The following is a 17,518-nucleotide window of genomic DNA, read 5'->3' as shown; positions in this document are numbered from 1 at the left end:
GATGACTTCTAGAATGCCTGGACGACTGGGATTTCCTATTCGAGTTCGTTGTGTAATTAGTGCAGCCCATTTACTCCATGTAGCATCGGTTGCATGATGTGTAGAGGAGACCCTGCCTTTGAACATCCAGCCCAGCACGGGCAGCCGGGGTGCCAGAAGGAGCTGTGCTTCAGTGCCAATCACTTCCGAAGCAGCTCGAACCCCTTCATAGGCTGCCAGTATTTCTTTCTCAGTTGGGGTATAGCTGGCCTCAGATCCTTTATATCCCCGACTCCAAAAGCCGAGGGGTCGACCTCGAGTCTCCCCTGGAGCTTTCTGCCAGAGGCTCCAGGTAGGACCGTTCTCCCCAGCTGCAGTGTACAGTACATTTTTTACATCTGGTCCGGTCCGGACTGGTCCAAGGGCTACTGCATGAACTATCTCGCGTTTAATTTGCTCAAAGGCTTGTTGCTGCTCAGGGCCCCATTTAAAATCATTCTTCTTCCGGGTCACATGATAGAGAGGGCTTACAATCGAACTGTAATTTGGGATGTGCATTCTCCAGAACCCCACTGCACCCAAGAAAGCTTGCGTTTCTTTCTTATTAGTTGGCGGAGACATTGCTGTTATCTTGTTGATCACATCTGTGGGGATCTGTCTACGTCCATCTTGCCATTTTATTCCCAAAAATTGAATCTCCTGTGCAGGTCCCTTGACCTTACTCCGTTTTATGGCAAAACCGGCTTTCAGCAGGATTTGGATTATTTTCCTCCCTTTCTCAAAGACTTCTTCCGCTGTATCGCCCCACACAATAATGTCATCAATGTATTGCAGGTGTTCTGGAGCTTGCCCCTGTTCCAGTGCAGTCTGGATCAGTCCATGGCAGATGGTAGGGCTGTGTTTCCACCCCTGGGGCAGTCGGTTCCAAGTGAACTGGACACCCCTCCAAGTAAAAGCAAACTGTGGCCTGCACTCTGCTGCCAAAGGGATTGAGAAAAATGCATTGGCAATATCAATCGTGGCATACCACTTGGCTGCCTTTGACTCTAGTTCATACTGAAGTTCTAGCATGTCCGGTACGGCAGCACTCAATGGTGGTGTGACTTCATTCAGGCCACGATAGTCTACTGTTAGTCTCCATTCTCCATTAGACTTTCGCACTGGCCATATGGGGCTATTGAAGGGTGAGCGGGTCCTGCTGATCACCCCCTGACTCTCCAGTCTACGGATCAGCTGATGGATGGGAATCAGGGAGTCTCGGTTGGTGCGATATTGCCGCCGGTGCACTGTTGTGGTCGCAATTGGCACTTGTTGTTCTTCAACTTTCAGCAACCCCACAGCAGAGGGATCTTCTGAGAGACCAGGCAAGGTGGACAGCTGCTCAATTTCCTCAGTCTCCAAAGCAGCAATACCAAAAGCCCACCGGTACCCTTTTGGGTCTTTGAAGTACCCTCTCTTGAGGTAGTCTATGCCGAGAATGCATGGAGCCTCTGGACCAGTCACAATAGGGTGCTTTTGCCATTCCCTCCCAGTCAGGCTGATTTCAGCCTCCAGCACAGTCAACTCTTGGGATCCTCCTGTTACTCCAGAAATATAGATGGGTTCCACCCCTTGACAGCTTGATGGCATCAGGGTACACTGTGCACCGGTATCTACTAGAGCCTTATACTTCTGTGGGACTGATGTGCCAGGCCATCTGATCCACACAGTCCAGTAAATCCGATTGTCCCCTACCTCCACCTGGCTGGAGGCAGGGCCCCTCTAACAGTCGTCACAGCATTGGACACTTAAGTCGTGTTGAAAGGGATTATTCTTCTTTATCACAGGAGCTGGAGTAAAATCAGCTCTTCCACTCCATCTGGGAAACTGATCACCAGAGACTGAAGCCGTAGCTCTCATGGGACGATCAGTCTTGGCCCTTGCTCCCCTCTTCAGTCCACTCACCCGTTCCTCCAAAGCTGAAGTAGGTTTTCCATCCCACTTTGTCATGTCTTCTCCGTGATCCAGCAGGTAAAACCATAGGGTACCCCGTGGCGTATACCTCCTGTATCTCCTCTCTTGAACAATAGGACGCCTTTTGTTAATAGCTGAGACGTGTGTTGGTACACGTGAGGAGCCGGATAAATCAGATAGATTGTCCTTCAATTGTTCGATGTCCTGGGACAGTTTTTTCACAGCTGAGATGATGGAAGGGGTGAGATTGTCTTCGAACTCTCGGAGTTTATGAACCATTTCATCCACTGTTAGTGGTACTATGTCATTCCAGGTTACTGTTGCCAATGAATGGGCATATGATGACGGTGCATTCCGTGTAAGTTTTCGCCACATGGGTCGTGTACATTCAACTTCATCTGGATCTATAGGTGTATCCCCGTTATTCGGCTTGATGTGATAGATCATCTCTACGATGGCCGATTCCCTCAGAGACTGGATGCCTTTGTCTATAGTATTCCACTTGGCCGAACGACTCGTAACATCGTCCTTGTACGGAAACCTTTCTTTCACAGCTGCCAAGAGCCTCCTCCAAAGGCTGAGGGACTTTTTCTCTCTTGCAATTGCTTTGTCAATTCCCCCTTCTCTAGCAAGTGATCCCAGCTGCTTGGCTTCTGTACCTTCTAGTTCGTGACCATCAGCCCCATTGTCCCAGCATCGGAGTAACCAGGTGATGATGTGCTCCCCTGGTTGACGGGTAAAATCTTTTCGCATATTCCGCAGCTCGGTTGAGGTCCGAGGTCGAGAAGTTACCTCTTCTTCTTCTTCTTCGTCATGTGATGATGACTCCTGATCAGATTCTGGACCGGGTGGTGAATTCATTGGTTCTTCATCTCGCTTCACCCTTTTTGCCTCCTTTTTGCTTGTTCTCTTGCGTACAGGGGCAACTGATATTGGTACGAATTGGTCCTCTGGTTTGGCTGCAGTGATTATCACTGTGGTTTGAGTAGCAACTGTACTTGTTACTGGGGGTGGTGTAGCTACTGTGCTTGGAGCTGGGGTAACCGCGCTGTCTGTTGCAGTTGAAGTTTGAGCAGCTGCTGTACTTGCCACTGGGACAGCTGTGCTGTTCATTGCAGCCAAAGTTTGAGTAGCGACTGTTGCTTTGCCCTCAGATCCGCCGACATTCTTTTCCTTTTGAAGGTGCTGGATAGTGTTGAACAAGGCCCTGTAAGCATAGGCCAAGCCCCAGCACGTTGCCATGATTTGTCCATCTCTGGTATGGCCAGAATGACCACACACCTCATTTAAGTGTTTTACTAATTCTTCTGGATTTTGCAGTTGTTCAGTAGTGAAATTCCAAAGTACTGGAGGGGCCCACTGACCTAGATACTTGCCCATACTATCCCACACACCCTGCCACTCATGGCTGTCCAGCCTCAGGGAAAATCTCTCGGTCCTCCTACATCGTCGTTTGACCCCAGACAAGACCCAAACCTGAATCTGCTTAACTCTTGAAATCAGTAGTGGGTAAAACACACTCTGTATGCGTGTTAGCATGGTGATTCCCATCACCATCAGCAAACAAGTCTCAACAGCATTAAAAGGCCATTCAAAAAATTCAAAACTCTCAAATGTAAATGGTCTGGGGGGACGACTAGGAGGGTAAAAGGATGTCTCCTTCCCAGGTTGAGCACCTGAGAAGGAGAAAAAAGATGTGTAATTGCTAAGCACCTCCATCATATACCTCCCAAAGTATAAAGGTGGTGACCACACTGGGAACATAAGCCAGATCAATTTCATGATCAATGATTCTATTGTATTACAAGTCATTACCATAAAGTACAATGGGATAAAAACCTTAGCCCAAGCCCCATACTTGAAAAACACTAATACAGCAAGTACCGGATGGACGTAAGATATCATATACTGAAACTGTGAGATCAAGAGGAACAACCTTGAGAGCCAATAAATCAGCATTGTGACGAGTGACTATCAATCCAGTCAGATCTGTTCTTATCTCAACCCTTCGTGCCCCACGTTGGGCGCCAAAAAGAACTGTCGTGGTTTAAACCCAATCAGGTAGCCCGTCCACTCACTCCCAGTGAGTGGTGCCGAGCTGACAACAATCGAGGTCCGTGTCCGTCTCCCCCCCCTGCCTCCCCGCACCGGGGCTCTCCCCTTCCCCGCTCCCGGAGGAACGGGGAGGAGGATCGAGAGAGTGCAACTCCTACGGGTTGAGACAAAAACGGTCCAGCAACAAATCACCACCGCTACTATCAGCTACAACAATGATAAGGGAAAATAACAAGGGAAGAGAATACGATACCACCGGCCAAGAGAAACGAGCTCCACCCGGAAACCCCTCCTTCCGGGTCACTCCCAGTTACCCCTCACCCCGGGCATGACGTGCTGTGGTATGGAATACCTCCCCGGCTAGCCCGGGTCAGGCGCCCCGTCTCTGCTTCCTCACAGCCTCCCCTCCTCCCTGGCAGAGCATGAGCCTCACAGAGTCCTTGGTCAGGGTAAACATCACTTAGCAACAACCGAGAACATCGGCTTCACCAACACTGTTCTCAAACTGGAAGTCAAAACACAGCACTGTACCAGTTAACACAAAGGAAAAAACATGACTGCTACTGCGGAACCCAGGACACCCCCCCAGTGACTTCCCACAATGACCACTGCCCCCCAAGTGATCCCAGACACAAAACAGCCCCTCCAGTAATGCCAAAGAGAACCCTCAGACCCACAAATGCTGCCCAATGCCCCCTCCCCCCCCCCGACTCACAACTGCCCCCAAGTGACCCCCATGTCACACCCCAGACCCTCAACTGCCCCCCCCCGTGTATTTCTGAGCTCTGGAGCTCCTTCAGGTCCTGGTTTGGAGCCCCAAAGCTCTGGCTCATTCCTTGTTCCATGCTCCCAAGGTCCCTGCATGGGCCAGGCTGAGCCAAATGCCCCATAAATGGGTATTTCTGACCCAAAACCTCTCAGGGTGCCTCTTCTGGAGCCCCCAGGTCTTGTTTGCCATCAGGTTCCGTTAAACCCTCTCCTGACTGTGCCCCCAGCTCCAGCCGGTGCCATGGAGGCCTCTGGAGGGGATGGAAGAGGCGAAGACGTTGCCCTGCGGCCCCAGCCCAGCCACGAGGGCGACAGTGACCCCTCGGATGGGGATGAAGACCAAGGACAAGCCAAGGTGGCATCCGAGAGCCTGAGCGCAGTTCCCAAGGGATGTGAGGCTGTGGGTTCAACCATGCAGCAGGAGACACGGGACCACATGCCCAGCTGTGCCAACCGGGAGGGCCTCTGCAGTGAGCCAGGTAGTGGAAGAGCAGGGATGGATCCTGATGGGATCAGGGCAGGGAAAACCATGGAGCAAGACTGGCCCCAAGCTCACATCTCAACTGTGATGGTCTTTCCTAGAGCCGTCGCCAGCAGATGCGTTGGTGGGAGATGGAGAGGACAACAGCAAATGGCATCTGGCCACTGGTTCCTCCAGTGGACACAAGGTGGGAATCCCAGAATCCCAGACTGGGTTGGGGTGGAAGGGGCCTTAAAGCTCATCCAATTCCAGCCCCTGCCACTGGCAGGGACACTTTCCTGTGTCCTGCTCCAAGCCTCCAACACTTTCTTGTTCCTGCTCCGAGCCCCTGTGTCCAGCCTGGCCTTGAACACTGCCAGGGATGGGGCAGCCGCAGCTTCTCTGGGCACCCTGTGCCAGTGCCTCAGCACCCTCGCAGCAAAGAGCTTCTGCCTAAGAGCTCATCTCAGTCTCCTCTCTGGCAGGTTAAAGCCATTCCGCTTGTCGTGTCCCTACATGCCCTTGTCCAAAGCCCCTCTCCAGGTTTCCTGAAGCCCCTTTAGGCACTGGGAGCTGCTCTGAGGTCTTTCTTGCTCTGGGCTGCAAGAGCACGTTGCCAGCTCATGTTGAGCTTCTCATTGACCAGCCAGCACCGCAAGTCCTTCTCCTCAGGGCTGCTCCATCCATTCTTCCTCTGACTCTGTTTGTGCTTGGGATTTCCCCAGCCCAGCTGTGGGACCTTGCCCTTGGCCTGCTTGAACCTCATGAAGTTCACATGGTCCCATCTCTGCCCTTCCCTGGGGTAGGATGGATGCAGTATCTGGTGCTGATGCTCTTTAGCAGAACCTCCACCATTCAGAACTGTTTTGGCCACAAAGCAGCACCATTGGTCATTAACTCCATCCCTGGTCAGAGCCAGGAGAACCCTCCATGGGGGAGGTCAATTAGGCAGGAGAGAGCCAGGTTTTGGTTACAAATCTGGGTTAACTCATGCAGGCATGCGAGTTCTGGGTCCTGTTGGAGAGTCTGCACATTAGGGAAGGTATCTCTGGGGGCTTTTTGTTGCCCGAGTGATCCTACACTGGTCAGGTTCATGGTCTTGAGGGTGTCAGAGCCCTTGGTCATAGCCACGTGGTGCTCAGGTGGCTCCTGCTTTCCTCCCCCCCACTCTTGTGACCACCAGGAACTCTGTTCTCATCCTTCCCAGGCTCCTGAGGTCCCACCACTAGCTGAGATCCAGCTCCAGCAGATCCCAGTATGCTATGACATGGAGAAGGAGAATTACCAGGACACCTGCGTCCATCCACAGGGAGCATTGGGAATGCAGGAGCAGGAGCAGAATCATCCGGTTAGTCCATGGCGGCTTTGGAAGCTCATGGCCAAAGCTTGTGGAGGACAAGAGTTGAGTTCTCCATGTCAGGGCAGTGTCTCTGGCCTGGATTTGGGAGCTCAATGCTGTAGAAATGGTGGGGCAGAAGAAGACTGTGCCCAGCCCTTGATCTCTCTTGTGCTTCTGAACTTCATTTCTGGTCCTTCAACTCTCCTTTTGTCCAGGCAAATGCCCCAGGTCACACGAAGCAAGTGGGGAGGACAAACCAGGAGAATCTGAACCGCACAGGTACCGGTGAAGCTCCTCAGCAGAACATGGGAGGACAGTGAGGACCTCAATCTTAGAGTGGGTTGGGGGTTCCTCTTCCAAGAAGACCATACCCAAACTGAAAGGAGCCCCACCTCTCCCTGGTGAACCCCAGTTTCTACCTTTTCTTGTCTCGCCACCTTCTTTGGAGGTGTTCATTGATGCTTTCTCCTCAGTTGCAGATGACTCGGGACCTTCCAACAGGTTCGTGGTGCGGAGGGATAGCATCACTGAAGGCTTTGAGGTTGGATCTGGAGGGGGAGGAGGTCCAGCAGCTCCCCAGGGAGATGAGTTGTGGTGGGAGGAGATGCAGCTTGGGCTACACCTCTTTACACCCTGGTCAGTGTAGAGAGACCCCAGGATGTCCTTCCACATCCCAGTGGTGGGCACTTGCTCTGAGGCATCCAGGTCTTTCCAAAATGCCTTGGAGTAAACAAGAGGTCTTCACCAGGGTGGGAGGTGACGATGGGCTGGACAAACAAGCACTGGGGACGTTGCTGAGTGGACACACATCTGCTGGGAACAAGAGCCAAGGGGAGTGGATGTGAGTAGTGGAGCAGGTGAAGATGGGGAAGGGGAACGGTGGCAGGAGAACACAGCGAGGCTTCCACCACCTCTCTCCCAACAGCTGCCAGCCCAGCTCCTACCTATTTGGTGCCCGTCACCCACTGCAGGATGCAATGAGCCTGGAGTTTGTGGCAGTGCTGTCACAACCTTGTAACCTCAACAAGAAGGACAAGATCTGCATCGTCTTCTACAAAGGGCAAGGCCACTGTGAAGAGTTTGCCAACATGGAGAGAAGGTGAGGAGATGATGGTGGCATTTTGGTGTTGGAGCTTCCACTGGGGGTTGAGGGATCCAGCTGCAGGTTCCTGCTGAGGTTGGAGGTGAATCCCCCAGTGGGGATGCCCTGGTGTGGTCATAGCACTTGGTGGTGGCTCCCTCAATCTTCCTCATCACTCGGAGCTGCCAGTGTCGGATCTAACCTGGGCTGATGGCTTTTGTGGCTGCCCCATCCCTGGCAGTGTTCAAGGCCAGGTTGGACACAGGCGCTTGGAGCAACCTGCTCTAGTGGAAGGTGTCCCTGCCCTTCGCAGGGGTTGGAGCTGGATGAGCTTTAAGGTCCCTTCCAACCCAAACCAGGCTGGGACTCTATGATCCTCCTCCTCTGGGTGATGAACCCGGCTGTGGAGACCTCTCCGACAACTTGATGGCCAGCGCTGCCATGTTGGATGAGCCAAAACTTGATCTTTGTCTTTGGGTTGACCTTGATGCTCAAGCCCAAACCAAGGAGCTCCTTCTCTTCCAGTTCCACGAACCAGCAAGTAATATCAGGCAGCGCCAGGATCCCTGTTTCCTGCCTCCAACAAGGTGCCATCTTCTACAAATACGCCCTGGTTGACACCTACAGCCAGAAGAGGGCCTGTAACTTGGAGCACATTCCCTTGGAGAACTTCAGCATCCCCAAGACCTTTCAAAGCAGAAATGTTCCCTTATTTCGGGTCCTGAAAATCCCCAAAGAGGAGATCCGAGTGGGTGGTAAGTGCTGTTGTTCAGCCCACAGCCATGGCCAGACGCGACAGTGGGGTCCTCCCTGCTCTCTTAGAATCGTAGGATCATGGAATGAGTCAACGAGGTTGGAAAAGACATGAAGATCATCTCATGGCACTAAAGGCCTTGGCTACACAGTGTGGGAATGCTTCCAGGGACGGTGACTTCAGCGCTGCCCTGGGCACCCTGTTCCGATGCCTGAGCACCCTCTTGATGAGGACATTTCTCCTCTTAGCCAACCTAAACCTCCCCTGGAGCAGCTTGAGGCTGGTTCCTCTTGTCCCCTTCTTCCCTTGTTACTTGGGAGAAGACACCAGGTATACCTGGTCTAAAGATCTTTAGAAGCTGCTCATATAAATAAGCTTATTTTTCCTCCCTGTAATAAAGCTCATAGTTGTCACCCAAGTGACAGCACCCAAATCCTGTCCAGATTATGGGTGGCACCTTTTGTTGCAGATGGCTGCATGCTGTTGGGGCTCAGCCCAGCCTGGTGTCTACATTTTGTTCCCAAACTTCTCCTCTCCACAGGAACATGGACCATCTTTGAACAGCTCCACTGCCATTTTCCCAGAACAAGCACTTTGAGCTCTTTGGTCTCAAAGGGGCCCAGCCACCAGATGGAGGTGAAATACCTGGAGAACTGCTTCTTTGCACACACCACTTCCTGGAAATCCCTTGAGGCCATGGAGAGAAAACTGGACAGGTACAAGGAGAGCAGCAGTGTCTGTCTTGGGGACCCAGAGGAAAGAAAACACTTTGAGGTCACCTGCCAGTCTGCAGATGTGGTGAGTATCCCCCAAAACCTCTGTGGAGCCAGCAAAATGATCCCAGAATTCCATGACTGGTTTGTGTTGGAAGGGACCTTAAAGCTCATCCAGTTCCAACCCCCAGGGACACCTTCCATTAGAGGATGTCTCCTCATCTTCTAGTTACGAGACGTCTCCTCACAAGAGAGATGCTCCAGATCACTCCTTATCTTTGTGGCCTCCGCTGGACCTCTCCAGTAGTTCCTTTTCTCTCTTGTGCTGAGGAGCCCTGAACTGGACACAGGACTCCAGAGGTGGCCTCACTATGGTCAAGTAGAGGGGAAGTAATCACCTCCCTCGGCTGCTCCCAATTCCCAGTGCACCTGAGGGTGTCCCTCTTTATTTTTTTTTTGGGTTGGGGGGGTGGTGGTGGTGGTGGTGGTGGTGGTGTGTGTGTGTGTGTGTAAGCTGAGAGCCTTCTCCTGCCTGATTTTTTTAGCATGTACGACCTTTCTGGATGGACAAGGTGTCGCATGGTAGCAGCATCTTCCACCTCCCATCCTCCTCCTCCTTCCAGGACCAAGATGTGCTCAAAGAAAACCCATGTGGTGAAATGTTTTCTTCCTATTTCCCTTGTCCAGATCAGAGACAGTGTTGGAACCTTCATACAAACTGTCATTGAGAAGCTGGACACCTCAGAGCACAAACTTCCTCAGCTCCTCTTTGTGCTCTATGCCTCCTTCAAGTACGGCATCAGCCTTCCCTCAGCCTCCATCGCCAAGGCTGAGAAGCTCTTTGAGGACATTGGGTTCTTGCAAGAAGAAGAACTGAGAGGCAAAAGGTGATTTGGGTTGGGTAACCTGCTCACTGGGGCTCAGCTCAGTTGTTCCCACATGTCCCCATGTGTTCCATGAGCTCTCACATGGGGTCTTTGAGGGTGATTAAACCTAGGTTGGTGGCTTCAAGCCCATTGGGTCCATCTTGGGTACTCCAGGCACCTTGTTTCACATCTCTGATGTTGGGTGTCCCATGGAGGTGTCTTGCTCTGAGCTCTTTCCAGGCAGGATGGGGGACAAGCCTCCGTCCCGTGTTGGCACACTTCTCCCACTGGCATCCCAGAGGTTACTTGTGGGAAGTTGGACATTTTGGGCTTTTTATCTGCAGCAAATACTTCCCAGCTCTGAAGGAACTTTGTCTCAAGACCACTGATGGCACCTTGTGGATCTGGCTGGTCCCTCTGCTCTTTGCAATCAAGAAGACGGAAGATGCCTTTGCCCAAATTGTTCTTCCTTTAGAAGCCTTCAAAAAGCTGAGGAAGGACAAAGAGAAGCAAAGGTGGGTCTGGAAGTTGTGGTGGGCTGAGGGTAATGATTCTGCTCTTCAAAGGGCTTTTCATTCCTTCTGCTTGGTGGCTTCTCAAGAAGCTGCTGGTTCTCCTTGCTATGACGTGTCCTCTACCTTGGAGGTTTTGAAGGAACATTGGTGGACCTCAAGGGTAGGATGGAGAGGGGTCCTGTGTGGTCTTATCCAGACAGCTGGATGGGGGAAGTCCTGGGGAGAGAATGGGTTGAAAGGTACTTTTGAATGTTATCTAGTGGCACCCCCTGTCCCATGCAGGGACACCTCTCACTAGGCCGGGTTGCTCAAAGCCCCATCCAACCTGGCCTTGAACACCACCAACAATGGGGCAGATATCCCTGTCCATGCAGGGATGAATCTAGAAGTTCCTTTCCAACCCAAGCTGAACCCAACCTGAACCCAACCCATTCTATCACTGTGTTTACCAGTCATGGTGCCATCTCTACCACCACCACCATGCCTCCTGGTCCTCCGAAGCCCGACTGATGTTCTTGACCTGCTTTCCTAGGAAAGTCCTGAAGATGGTGGGTGCTCACAGGACCTTGATTACAAGCTGTCCTCTGCTGGCAAAGAAGGTTTTTGAGATGCTGGCCCTGAAGAACTTTGTGGAGGCCCCTTTGGCTGACACGTGGCAAGTTGCCTTGGAGTCCTTGTTCCGGCGCATCATAGACGAGAGGACGGATCTGCCTGTAAGGACAATTGCCTGGTGGAAGACCTTCTTTTGCCCTTCAGGAGTTGGGGGGCTATTTAACCATGGGTCAGGATGTGTCCTGGGTTCCTACAGAGATTTTTCAGCAGAACTGAAGGTCGTCATAGTAGAAAACAGGGCTTGGAGCTGAATCCTGAGACCAAACACAAGGGAAGCCCTTTAACCTGGCCAGAAAGGTCCATGCTTTAGTGTAGAAGCTCCTCAGGTGTGGGAGCACAAGCCATCTCACATTGGTCCTCAAGGTCTTTCTGTCCTGTTTTTCAGGAAGGGGATTTGAACATGGCCTTGAAAAGCATTGCCACCTGGATGGAAACCTGGGTCAAGGACTTGTGAGTCAGGGCTTCTTGAAAGGAGAAGATGGAGGGTCTAGGGAGGGATGGATAGATGGATGATAGATGATGGGTGGATAGATGGATTGATGGATGGATGGGTGGATGGAGGGATGGATGGAGAGATAGATGGAGGGAGCCCTGGATGAGCAGAAAGCAGGTGGCTGCCATGAGCTGCCCAATGCTTTTTTTGATGTCTCTATGGCTGACAAGCCTGGAGACCCTCAAGGGTTGTGTCCCATGGACCTGCCCACTTCTCCCAGCTGCAGAGGGTGGCTGTGCTCAGACAGCGACTGCAAAAGCAAGTGCAAGAAGCCATTGGCCCTGTCCTATGTGCACAGGTGTTTCTCAGGGTCTTCAAAAGCAGCGCTGAAGGCCATCCCCAAGGATGAGGTCATGCAGTGCCTGAACCTGGGGTACCTCCTGCTGAAGTACTTCTTGCAGAAGCAGATGTGCTCAGTGTCCTTCAGCAATGTGCTGGCAGTGCTGCAGATCCTTGGGACATCTGTGGACATCACAGAGTTACTGGAAGTGCACAAGGTGAGGACGGGACCTGGGGCTTGTCAACAGGGCTCAGCTTCCTGCCTGTAGCTGAGGAGAGCCCAGAGCTTGTGCCTCACTCTTCTGCTCTTGGATTTCTCAAGGAATTCCAGCTGCTCACCTCAGAGGAAAGGTTTGAAGAGTTTTCTGGTTTTACCAAGCCGTGGCTCCAGACGTGCTTCCAGAAGGCACCTGTGAAGCAGGCATCCTTCCAGAAGAGCTTTGATGTGAGTGAGGAGGCCAACATGAGCCATTGGTAGTTTCAGGTATTTCTCAAGGTCAGCTGATGGGTTTGACTCTTCCACTACAGGCATGGCAGCAGCTGCTCTCAGTGAAGATCCTCTGCCCAAGGTGGACCAAGTTGTGGCGGGGCTTGCTCCAGGATATGTTTAAGAACTGGCTGGAGAAGGTAGGTTATGGAGACCCACGAGCAGCTGGGGGAAGATGCTCCAGGTCTTTGTCTCAGTGGTGGGACTTGAGGTGCTGGGTAAAGGCCCTGAAAGCAGCCGCCTCTCAAGTGGTTCCTTGCTGTAGGTTGAGGACAAACACCTCATAGACTTCTTCCAGCATTTCCTGAAGATGGATAAAAGCTATGACATAGATCTGGAGAGCTGCTTTACCAACCACATCATCCAGTGTATCAGAGGCATTGGCAAGAGCAAGGTAGGAGAGTACCTCCACACCTGGGGCTGCAGGAGGTCTCCACATTCCACCATGCTGACTCTTTTTGCTCTGTGTTGGGTGAAGAGTGTGGGGAAAGGTCCTTCTGAAGCACCCACGAGCCCACAAAACCCCTAAAGAGGAGAAACTTCTCATCCTTCCAGGAACCCATGCTCAAATCCTTGCTCTCTGTGATCCTCAAGACAAGGAAACCGTCTGCTGCGAGGCTGCTGTCCGTTATGGTGGAGAGGATGTTCTCAGTGATGGAGACGCTGAGAAGTGTCACCATGTTTGATGAGAACACTGGCCCTGTGCTGGCCAACCTGCTCAACAAGCCTGAAGTCTGTGACCTCCTTTCTGTTGTCCGTGAGTGTCCCCTGTGTAGCTTTCTTGGGAGAAGCTCTTGGTTTAGAAGCCAGATGAGAAGGCCAGGAGTCTTTCCATTGGAAACACAAAATGAGAGGGAGGGGGAAATGATTTCCAAGCCAGAAAATAAGGTTTCATTCAGGGCTGGAGAAACATCTCAGTTTCTTTATCCCATCACAGTGGTGCTTCATTGAGCACTCAACAAGGGTGGGGCTTGTTGCTGAGGAGAAGACATAATGGAGACAGAGCCCAGAGCCTTGTCCACACAAAGACAGTGAAGGATTAGAACAAGAGTGGTTCTTCACCACACTTGGAGGGTTTCCATTGACAAAGCCTGGTTTGAGGCCTGTATCGGCCGTGCTTTGCTCAGGCCATGGAGAAGAGGAGAGTTCGTGGCTGTTGCTCCCTGCTCCACCTTCTGGCACCACCAGAAAGACTCTGGGCTGGTTGCCTCCATAGCTGCCCTTGCCATAGTAGCTGTTGGCTGTGGTGGGATTGTCCCATCACCAACTCTTGGCCACAAGAAAGACAACCAGCATCTTCTGTGCTTGGAAGCCCTCCATGCCCACCTGACCTGGCTGCCCAACCTCAGATACAATCTCCTGGGTGGTCTCCAGGCTTTGTTTCAGGCAGGAGGAATTTCTCAAAGGGTTTCCAAAGGAAATCTGTGAACTTCCCAAGATGCTGGTTTTGATGGTTCAGCTAGAAAGCCACCACACATCTGTCCTTGACACCCCAGTGGGGTGATGGAACCCCATGAACTGGTTCTTCCTGAGGATCTGGCTTCAAAAGAAACGTATCTTTGATGAAATTCTATTGATTATCCAGGAGAAGGAGAGGGCAGGTGCCATTTTCAGCTCAGCAATGATGCTAATGTCCTCCTTGACCGGGTGTCTGCGCTCTTCTGCTTTGTGGGACGCTGCGTTCTCTTGGGAGACCTTCCCTGCAGCATCCTGGAGAGCATCTTAAAGCATCGGGAGCAGTTCATGAAAATGCTGTGCACCTGTGGTGAGTTCAGTGTCCAACCTGGGCATGTTCTCATGGATGCATGGCCAGTGGGAGATAGATCTATGGGATAACAACCTAAAATGCTGGGAAAACTACAAATTGTCTGCAAGAGAAGCCCAAAGAAATGGAAGTCCAAGTGGAAGAGTTGCTCATTCTGCCAAAAGGGGTGATTTTAAGTTATTTGAGAAGCAGGAAGGAGCAAAACCGCTCTTTTTTTTTCTTAATGTATTTGAAGTTTTGGGGTGTTTGTGGAATTTATTTTCAAGTTTTGGGGTGTTCGTGTTATTTGTTGCCAGGATTGGGGTGGTGGAGCTCCCTGGTGACAGGCCTTGCCTTCAGATGCAGTGCAACTCCAGCTCGCTCTACTTAAAACCCAAAGGAAAGGGAGCAAGTTCTCATTTTGCTCTGAGAAGAAACTGTATGGATATTTCGTTGATGTTTTGGGCTCAGATAATGAAGTTGTGGATCTTTTTGGTGGTTTTGGCCACAGGGCTGCTTTGGGAAGGAGCTGTAGGCTTTCTGGAGGCTGAAAATCATCTTGGTTTTGATGGCAGGGGTTAATTTTCCCACAGCTTTTCTCTTTCCAAGGGTTCTTCTTCAGGTTTGGGTCTTCTTTTACCAGATTCCTCTTTCACCAAGTGTCTACCAAATGTGCTGGAGGTCAGGAAGCGGGAGTTTGAGCAACTGGAAGAGCAGAAGAAGCAACGACATTCCTTTCTGTGCCTGTGCCGTGCCATAGAGGACGTGATCAAAGGTACTGGTTGGGTTAGCGGGGCTCCTGCTGTGGTTGTTGGGTGCGGAGATGTCTTCTAAAATGCGGAGTCTCACAGTAGGGTGGAGGGAAATGTGATCAGGGAATGTGTTGACATGGAGGAATGTGTTACATGCGTTCCTTCTTGTTGTTCCTACTACGTTTAGTGGATACAAGCATCATGGAGAAAAGCATTATGGACAACAACAGCTTTAAGGATCAGACCTCGGTGAGGAAGTTCCTCATCGATGGCACGAGTGAATTGGAATCGCACGTCCTCGATGAATATCAGGACATGATGCAAAAACTGGATGTGGTGAAGAGAAGCCAATGTTTCCAGAGGCTGTTGAAGAGAAGTGTGCAGCAAATCAAAGCCACGGCCTCTGAAGACCAAGTTTTGTCCATAGCAGATGTGGAAGAAAAGATCTACAAGCCAGCCATGGCTGCCTTTGGGGAAACCTACCAGTCCCTCAAAAACTTCTCCATCACCCTGGGGACGGTGAAAAGCCAGTTCAAGACAATGCTGGGACAGCAGGATCAGCTCCGGAAGGAGTTTGAAATCATGGAGGAGAGCGAAGGGACGAGGCCTGGAAAAGCTGCTTGGATCCCCAGGGCAGTGGAGAGAATTGAAAACTACCTGACTCTATCCGAAGTAGTGACCACGGCCAAGGTGATCGAGGACCTGAGACAGATGTTGCAGCTCAAGGGAGATTTCCAGGTTCTCAGCGACCTGGCGAAATACGTATGTAGCAGACCTGTGGGCTTCTGGGGTGGGAGCTTCAAATTCAATCCCATCAGGTTTGATTCCTTCTGCCTCCTGCCATGGGGATGCTGCGAGGGCTGGAGCAGCTCTGCTCTGGAGCCAAGCTGAGAGAGTTGGGCTGTTTCAGCCTGGAGAAGAGAAGGCTTCTTAAGAGGAGACTTCAGAGCAGCCCCAATGCCTGATGGGGCTACAGAAAACCTGGGGAGGGGCTGCTACAACAGCGTGTAGTGATGGGACAAGGAGTAACAGCTTCCAACTGGTAGAGGGAAGAATTAGATGGGATATAAAGAAGTTGATTTCCACCATGAGGGTGCTGAGGCGCTGGCACAGAGTACCAGGGAAGCTGTGGCTGCCCCATCCCTGGCAGTGTTCAGGGCCAGGTTGGACACAGGGGCTTGGAGCAAGCTGCTCTAGTGGAAGGTGTCCCTGCCTGTGGCAGGGGGTTGGAACTGGATGAGGTTTAAGGTCCCTTCAACTAAAACCTGGCTGGGATTCTGTGATGGTGGAGACCGACAGGGATGCATTCCGGAGCAGACTTGGGTTTGAGGCAAAGATCTCATCTGTTTCAGGGAGGAGGAGATAGGACCAAGCTTCTTTCCTCCTCTTCCCTATAGGCACAGGTTGGGTTTTATTTTTTCCCTAGGATAAGGAGGAATTCAAGAAGAAGCGACTTGATTTTATGACCCAAGACTTGATGAAGGTGAAAAAACAATTGAGTGACATTCCCCAGGGAGTTTTGGACTTTGTGAAGGAACTTCTGGAATGTTCAAGGAGAGGTTTCACTGCCTGGATCAAGACCATAATAAAAGGTGGGCTGAAAAGGAGAAAGTCCTCAGATATGGACATCTTCTGACATGCTCTAGTGGAAGGTGACTTTGCCCATGGCAGAGGGTTGGAACTGGATGAGCTTTAAGGTCCAAACCATTCCATGGATCTATGATATAACGACAGAGGGAAGATACATAGTTGTTGCCCCTACATCCAGCACAGGGTTTCATGAGTCAGGGCAGGGAAATTCCTCAAATCTTCCTCTTATTCTCCCTTTTTCATTCCCAACTTCCCAGACAAGACAGAAATCCCTGTCTTTGTGGAACTGGCCTCAATTTCTGCGGGTGAAAACGACATAGATATTGACCGAGTGGGCTTCTTCCGGGATGCAATGGCTGCTTCTGCCCCCATCATCTTAGACCTGAGTCCCACAGCTGGCTTTGACCAGTTCTCAGAAGCTCTGTCTTTCATCAAAGATGCCGTCGCTAAAGACAGGAAGCTTCCCAAGAAGCTGGTGAGTCTTCAAGTCCCATGTCCAGAAGTGCACTTGGACACTTGCTGTGAGGCCCAGTTGCTGACCCATAGGTGTGTAAAACCATTTAAGATGGTTTCCCTATGACATCCATCTGGGCCTGGCAGGACCCGGGCAGAGGCTGGGCTCTTTTTTGAAGTGGAAGCCTGGTGGTACATCTCAAGTGACCTGACACACATGTGTGAGCTACTGGAGGAGACCAAGTAGGTGTTGTGAATAGGAGGAAATGAGTTCTGGAGTCTACAGCTTAGGATCCTCAGAAGAAATGCTCACAGAAACACCACCCATATCAGATTAGAGAGGGGAGTAGTGCTCCATGTCCTTCCAGCTAGTTACTGGGTCTCCCCTTGGTTCTTCTTTTGCAGAGAGATTCCTTTGACGAGAAGTGGTTAAAGGTGGTTCACGAATCTCATGGCTCTGTGGAGCAGTCTTCAATCTCTCAAGCCAGAAGCATCAACAGAAATGGGAAGTTTACCATCTCAGCACCTGCAAAATGCAAGGTGAAGGGTCTGAAAGGGGTGTCTTGTACTTTTTAATGCTATGGGAAGAAGGGATCTTTCTTGGAATCATCTTCCAACGAGCATT

The 17,518-nt window shown here is 51.3% G+C and overlaps 1 protein-coding gene across 11 annotated transcripts in view; it reads left to right on the top strand.

Annotated features, from left to right (window-relative positions):
• The first annotated feature begins 4,911 nt into the window (after positions 1–4,911).
• Positions 4,912–17,518, top strand: part of LOC134174983 (E3 ubiquitin-protein ligase RNF213-like) — a 53,623-nt gene continuing 41,016 nt past the window's right edge. For 3 of the 11 annotated variants that reach the window (XM_062640383.1, XM_062640382.1, XM_062640384.1), the window contains exons 1-23: positions 4,918–5,234; positions 5,338–5,423; positions 6,770–6,833; positions 7,028–7,055; positions 7,303–7,395; positions 7,480–7,653; positions 8,161–8,390; positions 8,931–9,187; positions 9,790–9,989; positions 10,313–10,483; positions 11,016–11,196; positions 11,481–11,545; positions 11,887–12,085; positions 12,190–12,312; positions 12,396–12,494; positions 12,620–12,748; positions 12,910–13,111; positions 13,943–14,119; positions 14,742–14,873; positions 15,038–15,612; positions 16,277–16,442; positions 16,698–16,915; positions 17,299–17,433. In XM_062640383.1, coding sequence (XP_062496367.1) covers positions 4,997–5,234; positions 5,338–5,423; positions 6,770–6,833; positions 7,028–7,055; positions 7,303–7,395; positions 7,480–7,653; positions 8,161–8,390; positions 8,931–9,187; positions 9,790–9,989; positions 10,313–10,483; positions 11,016–11,196; positions 11,481–11,545; positions 11,887–12,085; positions 12,190–12,312; positions 12,396–12,494; positions 12,620–12,748; positions 12,910–13,111; positions 13,943–14,119; positions 14,742–14,873; positions 15,038–15,612; positions 16,277–16,442; positions 16,698–16,915; positions 17,299–17,433 — 3,942 coding nt within the window. In that variant the 5' untranslated portion in view covers positions 4,918–4,996. Of the gene's footprint in view, positions 5,235–5,337; positions 5,424–6,769; positions 6,834–7,027; positions 7,056–7,302; positions 7,396–7,479; positions 7,654–8,160; positions 8,391–8,438; positions 8,720–8,930; positions 9,188–9,789; positions 9,990–10,312; positions 10,484–10,552; positions 10,723–11,015; positions 11,197–11,480; positions 11,546–11,886; positions 12,086–12,189; positions 12,313–12,395; positions 12,495–12,619; positions 12,749–12,909; positions 13,112–13,942; positions 14,120–14,741; positions 14,874–15,037; positions 15,613–16,276; positions 16,443–16,697; positions 16,916–17,298; positions 17,434–17,518 lie in introns of those variants that run through there. The other 8 variants (XM_062640380.1, XM_062640381.1, XM_062640379.1 and 5 more) reach the window with 5 other exon arrangements.

This window comes from Pezoporus occidentalis, unplaced genomic scaffold (genome assembly GCF_034315485.1).
Source record: "Pezoporus occidentalis ecotype Australia unplaced genomic scaffold, CSIRO_AGI_Poc_V1 ctg649, whole genome shotgun sequence".
In the NCBI taxonomy this organism is placed as follows: domain Eukaryota; kingdom Metazoa; phylum Chordata; class Aves; order Psittaciformes; family Psittacidae; genus Pezoporus; species Pezoporus occidentalis.
The sequence above is the reverse complement of the archived record's forward strand: the minus strand, read 5'-3'. Positions and strand labels throughout refer to the sequence as shown.